The sequence below is a fragment of the Hemicordylus capensis genome, chromosome 2 (assembly GCF_027244095.1).
Source record: "Hemicordylus capensis ecotype Gifberg chromosome 2, rHemCap1.1.pri, whole genome shotgun sequence".
In the NCBI taxonomy this organism is placed as follows: Eukaryota; Metazoa; Chordata; class Lepidosauria; order Squamata; family Cordylidae; genus Hemicordylus; species Hemicordylus capensis.
Genome location: NC_069658.1, coordinates 51098898 through 51117677, shown reverse-complemented (window position 1 = coordinate 51117677; position 18780 = coordinate 51098898). Strand labels below are relative to the sequence as shown.

At 40.6% G+C, this 18780-nt stretch overlaps 1 protein-coding gene across 3 annotated transcripts in view; it reads left to right on the top strand.

Moving 5' to 3' along the window:
* Nucleotides 1-18780, top strand: part of MAP1B (microtubule associated protein 1B) — a 115223-nt gene that overhangs the window by 61451 nt on the left and 34992 nt on the right. For all 3 annotated transcript variants that reach the window (XR_008316133.1, XR_008316132.1, XM_053296075.1), the window contains exon 3: nt 16804-16886. Coding sequence is in view for 1 of the 3 variants with exons in the window: in XM_053296075.1 (XP_053152050.1) it covers nt 16804-16886 (83 nt within the window). In the remaining 2 variants the exon portion in view is untranslated. The remainder of the gene's footprint in view (nt 1-16803; nt 16887-18780) is intronic.

Sequence of the window (18780 nt, the reverse complement as noted above, 5' to 3'; positions counted from 1 at the left end):
AAGCGTTCACTTCAGGTATGGATGGAAGGTCTACTAGTAAATTGCTTTACAACAAATACCCACTTTCTACCATAACCAAAGAGCCACCTAATGGCACAGTGGGGAAGTAACTTGCCTAGAGAGCAAGAGGTTGTTGATTTGAATTCCTGCTGATATGTTTCCCATACTATGGGAAACACCTATATCGGGCAGTAGCAATATAGGAAGATGCTGAAAGGCAGTGAATGCACCTCTGAGAGACCTTAAAGGCCAAGTTGAAGACAGATCATCCTGGAGAGAATCTATCCATGTGGTCGCTAAGAGTTGACACCGACTTGACAGTACTCAATCAATCAATCAATCAATCATAATTTAGCTTGGACTGATTTCACATGTGAAAAGGTGCATTTGAGACTTAAAGGTGCATCTCTTGTGCATATTGTACCAGGTTGTTGAACTTGGTTTCTGTTATATTGCTGGTGTGGAAAAGCAAACAAGGTCTTTAGCCAGCTCAAAAAACAGAAAGCACAGAGTTTCCTAGTTGAGCAGGCCATTAAGTCAGCCTGCCCTGGAAACCTTTTATCAAGGGAGTATGCCCTGATATGCTAATCCATTTCTAACATATGCTACTACTATTACTACAACAACAGCAAATAGTTATATACTGCTTATCAACAACATTTCTCAAAGTGGTTTACATAGAAAGATAAATAATAATTTAGATCAGGGATTCTCAAACTTGGGTCCTCAGGTGTTATTGGACTTCAACTCCCATAATCTCCAGCCTCAGTGGCCTTTGGTTGGGGATTATGGGAGTTGAAGTCCAATAACACCTGAGGACCCAAGTTTGAGAATCACTGATTTAGATGGTTCCTGGTCCCAAAAGGGTTCACAGTTTAACAGACATATACAAGGTAGACACTAGTGAAAACGACTGGAGAGATGCTGTGCTGGGGGTAAGTAGGTCCATTTGCTGGCCCTTTTAAAAGAAATGAACAAACCACCAGATTAACAAGATGGCTAAATGAATGGGTGCATCTGTATCTGGTGCTTATTCAACATATATATTTTTAAAGGGTCCTGATATGCTAGACTCCAGTCTTTTTAAATGGAGGAAGATGGAATGATAGTGAGGTAGAAGTGAAGCAGCACAAAGTTTCTGTTCATATTTACCAATCATTCCTCTTTCAGATACATTGTTTGATTCAACCTCTTTCATTCTCTAGATATGGAGTAGAAACAGAGATCATGTAATCTGGGTAGATTCTGCCACCCTTTTACATATTGTTCTTAAGTGGATTAAGGGGGAAATTGCTAGTCTTGGACACACCTTTAATTGTATCTTGGAGCAAGCTTTTAACTGTGTTGTACTGATGTAAGTAATGATGCTATGTTAACTAATTTTTATTAATTAATATATAATGTAATGTATGAAATGAACTGATTGCCAAGAATTTGCAGAGGCAAAAACAGACCTGATAAGCATGACATGCCAAAGATGTCCATAACTTTTTGTTGTGATTTACTGAGGTCATTCACACAACCCAAAACTGAGTTCTACCCAGGTTTGGGAGGTATGTGTGTTCCCTATGTGTGTTGCTTTCGGTTGTGTGGAAGCAAGGTAAGAGAGAATGCTGGGTAGAAGAAATCCTGGATAGAAGCAAGGTAGGAGGAAAAGCTACCCAGTTTTTCCTCCAACTTTGGTTCCACACAATAACTTCTACCAGTGTTCCCTCGAACAGGGATTCTCAGATGTTGTTGACTACAATTCCCATAATCCCCAAGCAAAAGCCATTGCAACTGGAGATTCTGGGAGTTGTAGTCAACAACATCTGGTAATCTCTCTTAGAGGGGACAGTGACTTCTACCCAGGTTTTCCTCCTACCTTGCTTCCACACTATTGAAAACTTTGAGCACACCCAGTTCCCAAACCCAGGTAGAACACAGTTTTTGATTGTGTGATGACCTCACAGTTTATGAAAATCAGGAATATTTATTGTCTTTATGTGATCGAAAGGTGAGCATATCTATTTTCTCAAACAAATTTAGACATATGCATAAGATTATCCAGCTTTTCTAAACAGCTTGAAAAAACTGGTATAATTATGGTTTATTTGAACCCTTAAGCTAGATCCTTTCCCCATGGGTATTTAATTGCAGATCTTCTTTTGCAGCACCTTTGCAGAAGGTAATTTAAGACAGTGGAGATATATTCCCTTGAGCTGTCAAAACAAGAGTGATTTTCTGCATTGAGGGAAATATTGCAGTATTCATAAAAATATCTACATAATATGCTACTTTCAAAGAACTCTCTTAAATTTAATTTTGAATGGATCTGATAACAAGTGCAAATTTGTGCGTAACTCTGTGTAGGCTTGTTAGTGCTTTAAAAAAAAATAGCCCTCTCCCTCCCCTAGTACATACATGAAATATCAGATGGTGGTTGTATGGAAGATGGTGGTTGTATTTCTGAACTGGTGCTCAATTGCATTTTTTTTTAAAGGATTTTAGATTAGGATATGACCTGATGCTTTGTCATGTCCTGAAGAAGGGGGCTTTTGCCTATGAGAACTCATGCTATAATAACATTAATTAGGTGTCACAGGCCTCTTTATTTTCCTAGTCTTATCAGGTTGGAGGTATAATTCCAATCCAGTTATTCATACTTTCAGCAGTGGAATAATGCTGTCTGTGTAACATTCCTGCTACAGCTGAGATAGCTATAAGAATGTGCTATTGTTATTTTGTAAAAGCCATATATAGTAGATAAGGGTACAAAAGTATTTATTTTATCAATTTTGTTGTCGGAGCTGAGCCCAAGCAGTAGTATACTGGTGGGATGGGGTATAAATATCTTAAATAAATAATAAAATAATTAATTTCATCTAAAGATCTTTCAGAATGTTTTATGGTAGAGTAATTGCTTTTGTGATTCATCATTCACTTGGGATCCAGATGTTTTCACTTCTGTTGCAGTGGTACCACATTTTCCCAGCACTCAAACCACATCTTGTTGCTGGAATACATGCTAATCTCTTAGGAGATAATACTATTGTTTCAAATGCATCTGCCATGTGGAATTTTGTGTGTGAGTGCTGTGGGCACCAATTTGTGCCTGTGGCTCACTAAAGACCTGTAAGAAAAATGACCGAAGTCAATTTTGTGAACATTTCTATTTTGTTTCTTTGTTTATTTAAATACTTTAGTGATTCTCCTGAAGGGGGTCCTCAAAGCAACATAAAACCAAAGAAACCCACAGGGCTCTGTGGGCACCAGGAATCAAAATCGACTTGATGGCACACTTTAATAAAAAACATATTTACCAGTTAACAATAACAACCCCATTTATTATAGTTTGAGGCACAAATCCGCCAAAGTTAAGCACTTTGAAGTCCCCAGTGACTGCAGTGTGAGAGAGTCAAGTATATACTTAACTCTCTTATTTCAATCAATAGGACTTTAGTGCTGGTTTTAGCTAGATTGTTTCCTCCTTGTTCTTAAGGAGCAAATTTATTTTTCAAGAATCAGCATTCTAGCTGACTGGAAAAGCTGTCTTTTCATAAGGATTGTCCTGGGCTTTGCTGGTCGTTGGCTTTTGTTGTGAGATTTTTGTTGATGTAGCTACTGTTGATGTTGTTACCTTGGCCTTCTTGCATTATTATAAAATGAAATAGAAAAAATGTTTCAGGCTGAGACATATACAACAATTGTGAGGAAAGTTTGTCCCCAGTGTAACAAATGGGGGTAAAAGGTCAGCTATTTGTCTGTACTTGATTAATGACAGTAGTTTGGCAGCAAATTAAATGTCACATAAAGTTGGTAAATGATACAACAAATCAATATTTAGTGAGAAAAGCTGATAGTTATTGTTAATCAACACCATTTGGTGTTTGCAGCTTGACTTAAGGGATGCAGTTTGGTACAGAGCTTTCCCCTGAAAATGTGCTGAAAGTGGTCAAAAGACCCCCCCAATGTATACAAGTGGATAGGCAATAATAGTAGCAAACCCCAGTAGAAACCCTTTCATGAGGCAGCTGATGCCCGTGTTGAAAGTTTAAAGTAGATGTCAGAATCCATCTATTAAAATGTAGCAGCAAATATCATGCCATTCTCACCTCACTCTCAAAGTTCAAACAAAGGCCTGGTGAACTTAGTATGACATGCAGTGATCATCTACAAGACTGGTCCACATAGTTCAAGGAGCATTAGTGTCTTCATTTTAAATAACTATTCCCAGGTTGTTTATTTGCCACCTGCAAGTGAGAAACCAAGTCTTGAATTGCACTGACAAGGTGTCTGTTGAGGTGCAAAGAATAATCAGCCTGGTCATTTGTTTTCTTTTTCTTTAAAATTACACTGTGAGCAACCTGAGGGGAAAACAGCTTATCAAATTATTCCTAGTATGGCCTCAGTTTAATGAAATAAACATTTGTGAAAATGTTTTGTTCTGGTTTACATTTCTGGATTTTATAAATAAGTTTTTAGCCATTATTTTAAAGAACATATTTGTGTTAAAATATCAACCCTGCTTGGGTTCATAAAAGTAGAGCAGGATATATATTTCAAATTCCAGGGTGCCAGAAATTCAGGAGCTGGGCAGTAGGACTATGTAGTACTGGAATAAATGGATTGATAAATATGTATCACCACCCCTGTTGCTGAATGGAGATGGGCATTCACAGTGTAACCAGCTCTGTACAGTACCTGCCATTTCTGGAACCAGGGGAGCCTCTTCTTCAGAACTGGAGACAGGAAGATATAAGAATATAAGAACAGCACTGTTGGATCAGGCCCAAGACCTATCCAGTCCAGCAGCCTGTTTCCCACAGTGGCCCACCAGATGCCTCTGAGAAGCCCACAGGCAAGAAGTGAGGGCTTCTTGGAGGGCCTCTCTCTTGTTGTTGCTCCCTACAACTGTTATTCAGGGGCACCTTGTCACTGAGGCTGGAGGTGGGTGGCCTATAATCACCAAACTAGTAGCCATTGATAGACCTGTCCTCCATGAATTTGTCCAGTCCCCTTTTAAAGCCATCTAAGTTAGTGGCCATCACCACATCCTGTGGCAGAGAATTCCATAATTAATGATGCATTGTATGAAAAAGTACTTTCTTTTGTCAATCCTAAATTTCCTGGCCTTCAGTTTCATGGGATGACCCCTGGTTCTAGTGTTGTGAGTGAGGAAAATTCTCTGTCCACTCTTTACTCCATGCATAATTTTATATACCTCTATCATGTCTCCCTACAGTCATCTTTTTTCTAAACTAAAAAGCCCCAGATGCTGCAGCCTTGCCTCATAAAGGAAAGTGCTCCAGGCTCCTGATCATCTTGGTTGCCCTCTTCTGCACCTTTTCTAGTTCTAAAATATCCTACTTAAGATATGGTGTCCAGAACTGTACACAGTACTCCAAATGTGGCCATACCATAATTTGTATAAGGGCACGATTATATTAGCATTTTTATTTTTAATCCCTTTCCTAATGATCCGTAGCATAGAATTTGCCTTTTTCACAGCTGCTGCGCTCTGAATCGACACTTTCAACAAGCTGTCTACCACAACTCCAAGATATCTCTCCTGGTCAGTCACTGACCGTATATATGTACACATGATGATGATGATCAAGTGCCATCAAGTCAGTGTCGACTCTTAGCAGCCACATAGATAGATTTTATCTAATATGATCTGTCTTCAATGTGGCCTTTAAGGTCTCTCAGTGGTGCATTCATTGCTATTGTAATTGAGTCCATCCACCTTGCTGCTGGTGGTCCTCTTCTTCTCTTTCCTTCAACTTTCCCCAGCATTATGGACTTCTCAAGGGAGCTGGATCTTCACATAATGTGTCCAAAGTATGATAGATTGAGCCTGGTCATTTGTGCCTCGAATTAAATTTCTGGATTCATTTGTTCTATGATCTATTTTTTTGTTTTCCTGGCTGTCCATGGTATCCTCAAAAGTCTTCTCCAGCACCAAAGTTCAAAAGTGTCAATGTTTTTTCTATCTTGCTCCTTCAAAGTCCAGCTTTCGCATCCATAGAGTGTCACAGGAAAAACCATTGTCCAAACGATTCTAATCTTTGTAGGTGTAGACACATCACATCATCTAAATATCCTTTCCAAGGCCTGCATTGCAACCCTACCAAGTGCTAGTCTGCTCTGCGGCATATTTCTTGACTGCTGGATTCTTTACTGTTGACAGTCGATCGTAAAAGCCAGAAGCTATCCACCACTTCAGTGTCTTCATTGTCAATTCTGAGGCTGGTTGCTGTACCCATTGTCATTATTTTAGTCTTCTTTACATTTAGTTGTAGTCCAATTTTTTCACTGTGCTCCTTGACTTTCATTACTAGAGCTTGCAGATCATCTGCATTCTCAGCTGTCAGAGTGGTGTCATCAGCACAGCGTAAATTATTGATGTTTCTTCCTCCAACTTTAAAACCACACTCATCTTCTTCCAATCCAGCTTCTCTTAGTATATGTTCAGCGTATAAATTGAATAAATACAGAGAAAGTATACAGCTGTGTCTTATTCCTTTGCCGATCTGGAACCAGTCTGTTTCACCATGTTCCGTCTGGACTGTGGCTTCTTGTCCTGTGTACAGGTTTCTCATGAGAACAATGAGAGAACAGTAAGGTGTTCTGGGACATCCGTTTTCCTAAAGATATTCCACAACTTGAAATGGTTGATGCAATTGAAGGCTTTTCTGTAGTCAATAAAGCACATATTTATTGGGTATTTGAGGGACTGCCTGCTCCCAAGGGTTGCTGCCCGCTTGACGAGGGCATCTGAGGCGGCCCTGCTCCGGGTGCCGACAATGAGAGAGGCCCGGCTGTCGTGCACTCGGGACAGGGCCTTCTCTGTTGCTGCCCCCAGACTCTGGAATGCTCTCCCAGTGGCCATTCGTTCCTCGGACTCCATCACGGCTTTTAGAAAGCTTGTAAAGACTTGGCTTTTTACCCAGGCTTTTACATAATCGTTTTTACTGCTGTTTCTGGGTGTTTTTATCTGTTGTATTGTTTTATGCCTGTTTTTATATGTTTTTATACTTTTAGCATGATGTTTTTATTGTGTTTTTATTGTATGTTTTTAACTTTTGTAAACCGCCTTGGGGCTATCTTTTAACGAAAGGCGGTATAAAAATGCATAAATAAATAAATAAATAAATAAATAAATAAATATTGACAGTTAGGCCGAATCTGTCATTTGGGAGGCAGGTGGGCTCAGGGAAGGAGCTGTTGCTGCCGCCTCTGCCTCTCCTGCCTTGGTCTCCCCTCGAGTGTCCGCCTCCATCCCCGCAGCGCAGCAGCGGACGGTTAAAAGGTAACAAAAAAGAGATTTAACTTGCCCCCTGAAGTCCTCAAGCAAGGGAAGGGGCTCCAAAGGCTTCAGGTCCAGGCTTCAAAAGTACATGGATCTGCCCCTGCTGACAGGATGAGAAAAATTATTCAGAGTAGTCCCATTGAAATTAAAATTTGTCCTTTTAATTTCAATGGGACTACTTTGAGTACTTGCCCTCCTCCTGTCAGCCAAAGTATTTTATTGCCAGTAAATCTCAGATATTTTCATTTGACTGGTTTATGAGCCCTGTTCACATATTACATTCAACAGTGTACACATGATTGTCGATCTGTCCATGTGTACAGTTATTCACCCATTACATTCAGCTCCTGTACAGTCCTACACACAAGTTGTACTTTACATTTTCTACGGTCCAGTCTCATGTTGACTTGTAAAATGAGTGCATTTATAGACATTCACCTGAAAACATCTATAATATTCATAACAACAATGTGTACAGATACCTGTACCTGTGTACAAGATAATGGGGCTGTTCTCATGAGCAGCCTAGCCCAGGCGCCCCCTTCCAGCCTAAACCCACTCCTTAGCCCAGATCTTAGACGAGGTTAAGGGAGCGAGTGCACCTTTAACCCGGCTGCCGGGATTGTGTGTCTCCTAACCCCACTCCTTAGTCTGGCTCTTAGCCTAGAGCGCGTCGTCTGACGGGGGAATTCCCCAAGGCACTATTCATTGCATAATGTCTTGTGGAATATCGAGTGGCTGTGAAAACGAATCCCGGCCTCTGTTGATCCATGCTGCTGGGAGCAGTGCAGAGATTGTATGGGCACACAGCTCATGTGCTGAAGATGCGAACATTGTCTGGGAGAAGGTAGATTGAACCCTGCTCCCCCCCCCCGTTCCCACCCCGACATTCTCTCTATTGGTCATGTGAATGACCTCAATGTGTGCATACACCTATGGATTGGGATGATATTCAATTAAACATATTCTATGATTGCCGTTGTCTCTCCCACCTTGTTTCTCTGTACCATGTTTGACTGTATGACTAATGTTAATGTTTGCCCTGAAAGTAGTACTTTTGTTACCTTGTACTTTTACAAATCAGGTTACTTGCTTCTTTGTTGTGTATGTTATTCTATTCCCTGGTGGCGCAGTGGTAAAACTGCCGCCCTGTAACCAGAAGGTTACAAGTTCGATCCTGACCAGGGGCTCAAGGTTGACTCAGCCTTCCATCCTTCCGAGGTCGGTAAAATGAGTACCCAGAATGTTGGGGGCAATATGCTACATCATTGTAAACCGCTTAGAGAGCTCCGGCTATAGAGCGGTATATAAATGTAAGTGCTATTGCTATTGCTATGTATCCCACTGTAAAGCAAGGTATTGCGAGAGATGGGCTACTGTGCTGCATGCCTCATTGTTTTGATGCAGTATAGTAGATCTTATTATGTTGATCAGTACATTGCGCTGTTTTTCCATTCATTAACTCCCTGGGTGCTTTCCTTGGGTTATATTGTTTCAAACTACAATAAGACTTGGGGTTTTGTTTTGGGTTTTTAATAAATAAATAAATATATGTGTGTTCTGATTTTATTCATTAGAGATTTAAAGTATTGGAAAGGCTGTCTGCTTGTGCCATGGGGATGAGAAGGAGGAGTGGTCCCTGCCATTCTACAAGAGATTTCCCCAGCTAATTCTTCAGCTGAAGGCTGAAAACATGAGGACACTAGAAAGAATGTTTTTTGCTTACTGTCTAAATCCACTCTGTGGTTGTCCACAAATCAGCCATCCATAAAGCAAAGAGTTTGAATGACAAGTGATATTCTACAGGCATTCTGATTCTACTATGCTCCAAACAGAACCTCCCCACACCCCCAGCTTGAGCTTTGTTATTTCAGAGTGGCACATTGGGCCTAAGGCAGGCTAAGCCCCATAAAGATGGAGAAGTGATATGCTTTCATTAATACACAGTTTGATAAATAGGACTTGTTTGCCATCAGTAACACTGTCACCTATTCAGGGCCAATTTTCCTGTCTGCATAAAAATGCTAACGCAATAATTTTGGCGTATTGTTTATCAGACAAGCCATTTCTTTCAAAGTGTATTCCCCTTCTACTCCATTGTCCCCACATTATTAATTTTGTCTTTTAAAAACATGGAAGGAGACCTTGAAAGTGAGATTTGTGCTACTTTCAAAGCATTTTTGCCTCCATGTTTTTATAAACCATTTGAGGAATGTTTCCACAAGGCAAGAGGAAACAGGGGTCCATGTGTATCAAAGCTAATTTGCAAGTACATAGAGATTCTCAATCTGCTGACAACTCATTTTTCTATTCACTTGTGAGCAGAAGATTCATTAGAGAGCTTTGCTGACTCTGACATCTGTTAAGTCTCTTGTGGTGTAATGTCTGCAGTAAACATATTATTCATATAATCAAAAATGGTGCTTAAAAATAATACGTAAATAGGCAGTAGCCAGGTGAAGGGATGTCATGAAAAAATGTAGTATATAATGAGCTTCTTCATAAACAGACCAAATTTCTTCTCATCCTGATTTTTTCTAAGTTTTTTTGTGGGAAGTTTATTCCCCAGATTCCATAGATACTACTACTTAAACATTTTAATTCAGAAGCAGAGAATTTGTATTCATGCCATGAAAGCTCATGGTGCCATCTCAGTTGATTGATTTGTTGAAGATATCACGGTTTGTGATGGGATATGCCGCTATTTAAGTAACAAAGGATGTGTCAGTAAGTACCTTTGTGAAATGGAGCCACTCTTCCTTACTTTAGCATTCCTTTATTGGTGATTCTAGTAAGTAAACTTTACACAAAATGGATGACCTTGTCTACAAAATAAATGATCCAAAGAAGAAGGGCAACACAAAATCGATAGCATTGTGAAGGATCGCTAAGCTGCTTGACTAAAACATCAAAATCTGACCTGTGGTAATTAACTCTCTGAGTAAAAAGGGCAGTTAGTTGATCCTTAGTATCTTTAACAAGAGGTAATGTGTCTGTTGAAAAACATGCCAGAAGAAATAATTGGTTACATCAAATTATGCATTTTTACCATTACCTTAGATGTGGCACAGTTGAGGTGGCACATTATTTCACTTTTTGAAAGGAGCTGACTTACTGAGGAAAATTACTCAGAACAGTCCCATTGAAATTAAAAGGACAAGTTTAAAATGTCTTAAATTGTCCTTTTTAATGGGACTACTTTGAGTAATTTTCCTCAGTATGTCAGCCAGGGCTTGAGATAAGGAAACAGAGGTCCCCCACCCCCACAAATGTGATGTAGCAAAATAACTCACTTTGAACAACTCTACAGTTTTGGTTTTTTATCAGTCTGTAAATACACCCTTCTGTGTAGCCAGTAGAGATTATAAAAAAGCTGAATTTATATTTATAAAACTAATGCAGCCCAGCTGAAGGATGTTTCTTTTGAATGAAATTATATAAAAATTGAGCTATTTGATCTGGAAAGCTAGATAAGATTACTGTAATGCTGGCTGTCACCTTATTCAGAAAAAAACTCAGTACATCAACTGTATGGGTTGATTGATTAGTCAGCTGATTGATTAAGTCAGCATAAATTTTCATATCAGAAAAAATATAGTTCAGAATAAAAATACATTTTTTGTTTTGAGATTATGCATACATGTGTTGCAACCAGTGTTCCCTCTAAGGCATGCACATGTGGGTGTTCACATAAGTTTTTTGATGTCTGCTCAGTTGATTCAGATCCTGCTGAGGTTGAATCAGAAATGCCCCATTCTGAACATGTGCACACACTGCCTTGATACTGTCACCCAGAACAAAACTCATTCTATGCACAGATGAAAAAAAAAAATTAAACAGGCAGTTTAGAAGAAGCACTTCTCTTTCTCTCACACACAGGCGAGGATGCCTCTCCGAAGATGATGCTTGCCATCTGTGGATAGCATCCAGACTAAATTACGGGCCTTCTCCATTGCTGCCCCGAGGCTTTGGAATGCGCTCCCTAGTGAAATAAGAGCCTCCGCATCTCTGACAATTTTTTAAAAGTCTTTAAAGATGCATCTGTTCACCCAGTCTTTTAACTGATACGGTTTTGATTGTTTTAAATGTTGTTTTATGTATGTATGTATTTGTTTTTTTCAGCCCAAGGCCAGCATAAATACAAGAAAAACAAAGAGAAACAACAACAACAGTAAAATACATAGTATACATAAAACATTAATGCCTTCAGATACCGTATACATAACTAATTTCATTCAAATAAAACCAGTTAATCTGAAGTGCACAACCTGGCATCTCGTGCCTCAATCACTATAAACCGAATTTTGCTTGCTATGAAATTTTTTTTTTGCTACCCTCCTGTAAGCATGCTCTGACTTAGCAGTAAGCAAAAAAAAGGACCTTATCCCCATCAGAAGGGCAATTAGAGTTATAATGAGTTAGTAGTGGGGAGAGAAGCTTTCCCCTTAATTCAGTATAAAATCTGCACTTCAGCATCAGATGTTCCGTGGTCTCCACTTCACTGTTCTGACAGGGGCATAATCTTTGATCACAGGGCACCTCCCTGAAGCGTCCTTCCAATACCGCCAAATGTTGTTTTAGAATACTGTCTTAAAATTTTTTAAATTGTTGTGTTTTAAATTTCTTGTTTTTGTTTTTAACTAATGTTTTAATGTTGTTTTTATCTTCTTATAAACCGCCCAGAGATGTAAGTTTTGGGCGGTATAAAAATATGTTAACTAAATTAATTAATTAAATAAATCAATTAGTCAAGAGTCAGTCCTGCCAATATTAATGGCGCTTAAGCTGTTCATGACTAACTTATTTCAGTGTCCATTTATTTTCAATTTATTTCAATGGTGCTTAATCATGACTGACTAGTCTGGATGCAGCCCTATAGTTTTTTTACAAGTACTGCTATGAAATATAATAATCATCATCATCATCTGTCTGTCTGTCTATCTATCTATCTAATTCTGTAAGACATACCTGTCGCTAATCCCATGTGTGGCAGCTCTTTCAAGAGTTTGTGAGCGAGCTGCTGGGAAGGGGAGAGGAAAGCGGTGGTGGACAGGCGTGTGGGCGGAGGGGAGAAAGAAAACAGCAGCGGAGGTGGAGAAGAAAACAGCAGCGGGGGAGAAATGGCAGCAGTGGGGGAAAGAGAACGACAGCGGTGGGGGGAGAAAATGGTGGCAGTGGGGAAAGTTGTGGCGGCTGGGGGGCTGAGAACGGGGGAAGAGCCAAGAGGGAGAGGGAAAGGAGAGGGCAGAACTAGAAGTGCAGATGCTCTGCACCCAGACCAGCTAGTTGTTATTATTAAATCTGCCTGGTTAGTTTTGGGCATCTTTTTAGTCAATTGATTGAATCCATTCATTTGACTGGTTAATCAGTTAACTATTCAGAGAAGGACTTGGAAGGGGAAACTAATATACTGTAGGACAGTCTTGACAAATCTCAAATGCTAGTGAGCCATGGCACTTAGAAGTTTAGCTGTGGCTCCTAGACTAAGATATTTAGAGGTAGAGTTATGTAATATAATCTTTATTTGCCCTAGATAGCTCTGTTTCTGTTTTAAGTATTTTATTTATTTAATATATTTCTATTCTGCCCCCTCTAATAGCATTGGGTAATTGCACTGGGTAATAGCATTGGTAACAAGCAATAAAACAAAAATGATATATAAACAATCTTTAAAACGAAAGTTAAAACAACTTAAAATAACTTTAAAAACTATTGAAGGACAGACTTTTAAAAAGAATTTTAAAGGCTCTTTTGAAGCCCATTAGCTTTGTTAGTGTGCACACACACACTACTTCCTGTCACTTCTGGTCCGAGGAGTAGACGGGAGTGGCAGGGAGGTATGCTGCTGCCCTGTCAGACCGGTTTTCAGCAAGCGCCAGCAGGGGAAATGGAGTGGGGGTGGGGTAAGTGCACCCTCCCCTGCCCTTAAAGTTATCCCCACCACCACCATTGAACCTTCAAACCTCCCAGCTCGGGCACATCCCTATTGTCTGGCTCCCAGGTTTGGGGGCTGGCTCCTAGATACAAAGAAAATTTGTCAAGGCCTGCTATGTGATAGCTTAGCATAAATAAACAGCATTGTCATTGGTAGGGTTGACCTTTTGGAACTGTGAAATAATGGAGAGTTATTTATAGTATTAAGAATTGTAACAAAGAGAGGTACAGTTGAAAATAATGAGACCAATAATTATATTATGACATGATGTTATTGTATCATATGAAATTTGTCATTTTAAGAATGCAATGAGTTAATATTTGTAACTCTCAAATCGTATTGATATTTAAGATATTGACTTATTCTTCTTAGTTTTTATATTAGAATCCCTCAGTCAGAGTACAGCAGGTTCTGAGGCAAATGGTGTGATCAAAGAGGCTGGTAGACCAGGCAGATGATGGCCCAAGGCTGATCTGATCTAAGGTGAACTAGTGGTAGGTCTTGGAGCAGGCGAGGCTATCATCACCTTGTTTATGAGAGGTGAAGTTCAGACTGGGGGAGCCAAGCTCAGGAGAGTACTTTTATAGGCCCAGCAGGAACCCTATTGATTCTCCAGGTCACCTGATCATCTTGGGCTGGCTGGATGCAGTTGTCCTGCCTATTAGTCCTTCTTGTCACAGGCCAGTATCATGACTAAAGCTGAAGTGTGGGTGCTCTTGCACAGGGATGCAATTTTTCTGCATTTCAGAAGCAGGCATATCAACTGCTGTGGATATCCATTCTTTGATTGCATGCACACAGCTTTAGTCAAGATGTCAGCTGCTGTGGAGCAAGGCTCAGGTCAACCAGTCATTCTTTCTGTGAGCTGTCTTGGTGGCGCAGAGAGTGCAGTGCCTGAATCCTGCTATTAGTGTTCAAGAGCCCTATCCCTAGAGCCCTTGCACTACCTCGAATTATAATGCTAGAACTGTTGCACTATTTATACATCAGCACAAAAGGGTATTTACCATACACAGCTGCGTCCTTCACCCCCCTTCTTTTCTTGGAGGAGAAGGAGAATTCCTAAAAACCCTGATGCCTTAGTGTTTCCATTGAGAGAGAGTTTTCAGGTTTAAATGTGGTTTTCAAAATACAAGCATTTAATGTTTGATTGGTGAAGTGCTTGCTCTCTGCACCAGTAACACATTTTTGTCAAGGTAAATTAATTCATCATCATCATCATCATCATCATCATCATCATCATTATTATTAAAATTGTGTTGAGCTTTTTTTATGGATGTTGGATTAATTGCTAGTCAGGGTGTCTGGGTGACATTCCTTTCACAATCACAAGTGCTAATTAATCTCACTGCTATTCTCAGAGTGGGGGAAAGCACCAATAAGAATGCTCCCAAACACCATGGAAAAAAAAATGTTCAGCCTCTCATGGGCACCTGGTCCTAGGCTGATGAAATATCACATTGAAAAGAAATACTGAGTATTAACACAGAGCATCTGTATTGTGGATCAAAACCTCATATAATTTGTTCTTTTTAGAGCTTTCATGTTATCTTTGCTCACTTGTATTTAATAAGGGTAAAACTAGGCATGATGTTTAAACATGTTTTTTATTCATGTACTTTGGATGCTCTGTGACTTGTTTCCAGACAAGTGCAGCCACGTTGTGGGGTGTGTGTTTTGGAATTGCAGCACTGTGAGATGCTGGCTCTTTCCCTTCCACCAGGGCTACATAACTTCAGCCCTCCCCCTGTTGCTGGACTACTGCTCCTAGCATCCCCAGCCTCAGTAGCCAATAGTTAAAGTATGACGGGCGTTCGTTCAACAACAGCTGAAGGGCCAAAGTTGTGCAGCCCTACCCTACAGCATTTTCATGATGAAGTCACACACACCCATGCTGCTATTCACCTCCAAGGTTGCTATTTATATTAAATAGCAATGTTGGAAGGGGGACTTTTCCTGGGGAAATGATGTGGGAGAAAGGTTAATGCTCACACACTACAGTCCTGATCTGCATTGGGGGCCCCCATGGCTACATTTGGTTACATCTACATGAAACCACTAGGAAAGATCATCAGGGGATTTGGTGCGGGATGTTATCAGTATGCTGATGACACCCAGATTTACTTTTCCATGTCAGCATCATCAGGAGTTAGTATAACCTCCCTAAATGCCTAGAAGCAGTAATGGGTTGGACAAGGGAGAATAAACTGAGACTGAATCCAGATAAGATGGAGGTACTTATTGTGTGCGGTCAGAACTCCAGAGATGATTTTGATCTACCTGTTCTAGATGGGGTCACATTTCCCCAAAAGGAACAGGTAAACAGTCTGGGAGTACTTCTGGATCCACACCTCTCCCTGGTATCTCAGGTTGAGAGGCTCAGGTTGAAGGGCCAGAGGGGCTTTCTATCAGCTTCTGCTGACATGCCAGCTGCATCCGTTTCTTGAGATGAATGACCTCAAAACAGTGGTGCATATGCTGGTAACCTCCAGACTTGAATGTGCTCTATGTGGGGCTGCCTTTGTACGTAGTCCAGAAACTGCAGTTGGTACAGAATTCAGTGACCAGTTTGGTCTCTGGGTCATCTTGGAGAGACCACATTGCTCCTTTCCTGATAGAGCTACTCTAGCTGCCAGTAGGTTTCCAGGCAAAATACAAGGTGCAGGTTATAACCTATAAAGCCCTAAACAGCTTGGGCCCTGCGTATTTAAGAGAACGTCTTCTTCATTATGAGCCCCACTGCCCATTGAGGTCATCTGGAGAGGTCTGTCTCCAGTTGCCGCTAGCTCAGCTTGTGGCCACTTAGAGGCGGGCCTTCTCGGTTGCTGCCCCTAGATTGTGGAATGCGCTCCCTACTGAAATACGATCCTCACCATCTCTGACAATTTTAAAAAAGCATTTGAAAACCCACCTCTTCACCCTAGCTTTTTTAGCTTTTTAAATTTTTTAGGTTTTAATCTGTGTATGATTTTAAATTAACTAAATTGTTTTGAGTTTTTGTGTATGTTTTTAACTTGTTTTTATGTTATTGTTAACAGAGATGAAAGTTTGGGGTGGTGTACGAGAGGGAGAGAGAGAGAGAGAGAGATCGATCATGGAGTAGGTGTACGAGAGGGAGAGAGAGAGGTGGGGGGAGAGAGAGAGAGAGATCGAGAGAGAGATCATGGAGTATCTAGAGCATGGTATTTTGTTTGACCCTAAAACATCATAGAGGGTGACGTGCAAACTAGCACTGTGTTCCTCCAGAAGAGCCAAGATCCAGACTACTCTGTGCTGTCAAACAAGTGGAGAAGGTGCAGTTTTCAACTATCTCCCCTTCCCTCTGTAGCCCACTGTACATCATGAAAGTTTTCCCTGAGGGTCACACGACAGCCCAGCAGTAGTTTGGATTGTGGCATTGCTGCATGAGCTGAGTGTTAGTCTGGATGTCAGCCAAGGCTTTTTATGACAGAAGAAATCAGTGCTGTACAGGATTTTGGAGAAAATATCCTTTAGAGAGAGAATGACAAGGTAAAAATGAATGAATGAAGTTGCAAGCCTTACCGTTCATTTTCCTTTATTTCCATATTTGCAGGTCAGAAAATCCTTCATCATAGAAGTGATGTCTTAGAAACTGTAGTCTTGATTAACCCTTCAGATGAAGCAGTCAGCACTGAGGTAAAGTTATCAAAAATAAAAAGAAGTCATTGATAGTATTGTATGCAGATATCGTGTGTCTGTGTGTATTATTATTATTATGCTATTTACACGGTCTACCAGATGTTATTGACTGGATTTGGTACTTCAATTATTAGGCCCTTTCCAAGGGTCTAGGATAACTAAAGAAAAATTAAATATATTGTTGTAATATTCATGCTGTCCCGAGTAGTGTGGCCTTCTGTAGTTGATGTGTTGTAATTTTATTGATGCCCAAGGTGTCACGATGGTGTTCAAGTTCTTTTGGCAGTGCTCCAAGAACTATTGGCACCACTATTGTTTTCTTTTTCCAAAGCCGCTCAATTTAAATCTGAAGGTCCTTGTTTTTAGTTGTTTTCTCGAATTGTTTTTCATCAACTTGTCTATTCCCTGGGATTGCAATATCAGTTATCAGAACCTGATGTATCAATTAAGATAACCAAATACTGCAGCGAGGCATGACAATTCAGAGTGCAGTTACCCCAACTAAGGACATAAGGAGGACACCCCAACCCCAGGCAACATACTGGATGTTAGGAATCCGAACATCATAACAGCCACAGGGTGAAACCCTGCTGAGGGGAGGTCAGGCAGACCCACCCAGGCCTCAAAACTCCTTTGGAGGGGTGCCGGCCTGCCCCCGAGTAGGGGAGGATCCCAGTCCAAAGGCCACAAAAACTCCAAGGGCTGTTCCTCGGCTTGCCTACTTGCCTTAAACGGTCCTCCAGTCAAACAAATGACTGCTGGTTGCCCCTGGAAGCACGGAGGTTTGGAGGCTGGGACACGTGGTCCGGACCCCCGGAACTCCCACAATGCACTGCGCAGGTGCCCGTCCATGGTGCAGTGCTGGTCAGTGTTCTCTCTAAGGTGTGTGCATGTGTGCGCATTCACACATTTTTTGATGTCTGCTCAGTTAATTTTTGATCCCACTCAGGTTGAATCAGGAAGACCCCATTCTGAATGCACATGTGCGCACACACTGCCTTGATACTGCTGTCCAGAACAAAATTCATTCCGCCCACAGATGAAAAAAATTAGAGAGACCACTGGCACTGGCTAAAAGCAGCCAGTGCTGCACACGATTACAAAAACAGGGCAACGGGAGCGCTTGCACCCTTAACCCCATTTAAGTGGTGGGCTCAGCAGGTGAGTTTGCCGCTGCAGTGCCATCAACAGCTACTTGGCTGCTGTGGGTTCACATCATGTATTGCATTGTTACAATTCTCCATCATGCATTACAAGGGTTTATTTCTTTATCTTCCTTCCTTTTTCTCTGCAACAAATCACAGAGCTAAAAGCACATATATATTTTTGTCTCCGAGCCCATTTTGCCTCCCCTGCCCTGTATCAGTCCAGCAAGAAAGAAAATGCTTAGGTAGAAAGAACATGTGGAAGATGGGAATGTGCTGATGGAAAGTGAGCTCCATTTGCTTTCTTTCATTTGATACAATTAACCACCCGCTGACCCACCTTCCCCTAAATCCTGGGCTTGCTGACTTCTGCTGCCGACAATGTATCTGTTCTATTACATTTATAAGAACAGAACTTTATTACAGTCATAGACCAATATACAAGAAATACAAATAATGCATCATGTAAATAAAATTTAAAAAGAGAGAAATACATAAACTACTTATGAAATGCATTGCTAAAGATCAGATCACGTTTTGGAGATTATAAAACAAAACCTGGCCACTATATTAATAATTTTTTCATCTGGGTTAAGTAATAAAATGAATGGTCTGAAATATGGGATAACTTTCTTAATCTTTTCTTAGAATAAGAATCTTTCTGACCTATCCACATCTTAGTGCAATGGTGATTCTCCCTTCTTCTCTCCCTTTTTTCCTCTTCTGTTTCCCCCCCTTTCTTTCTT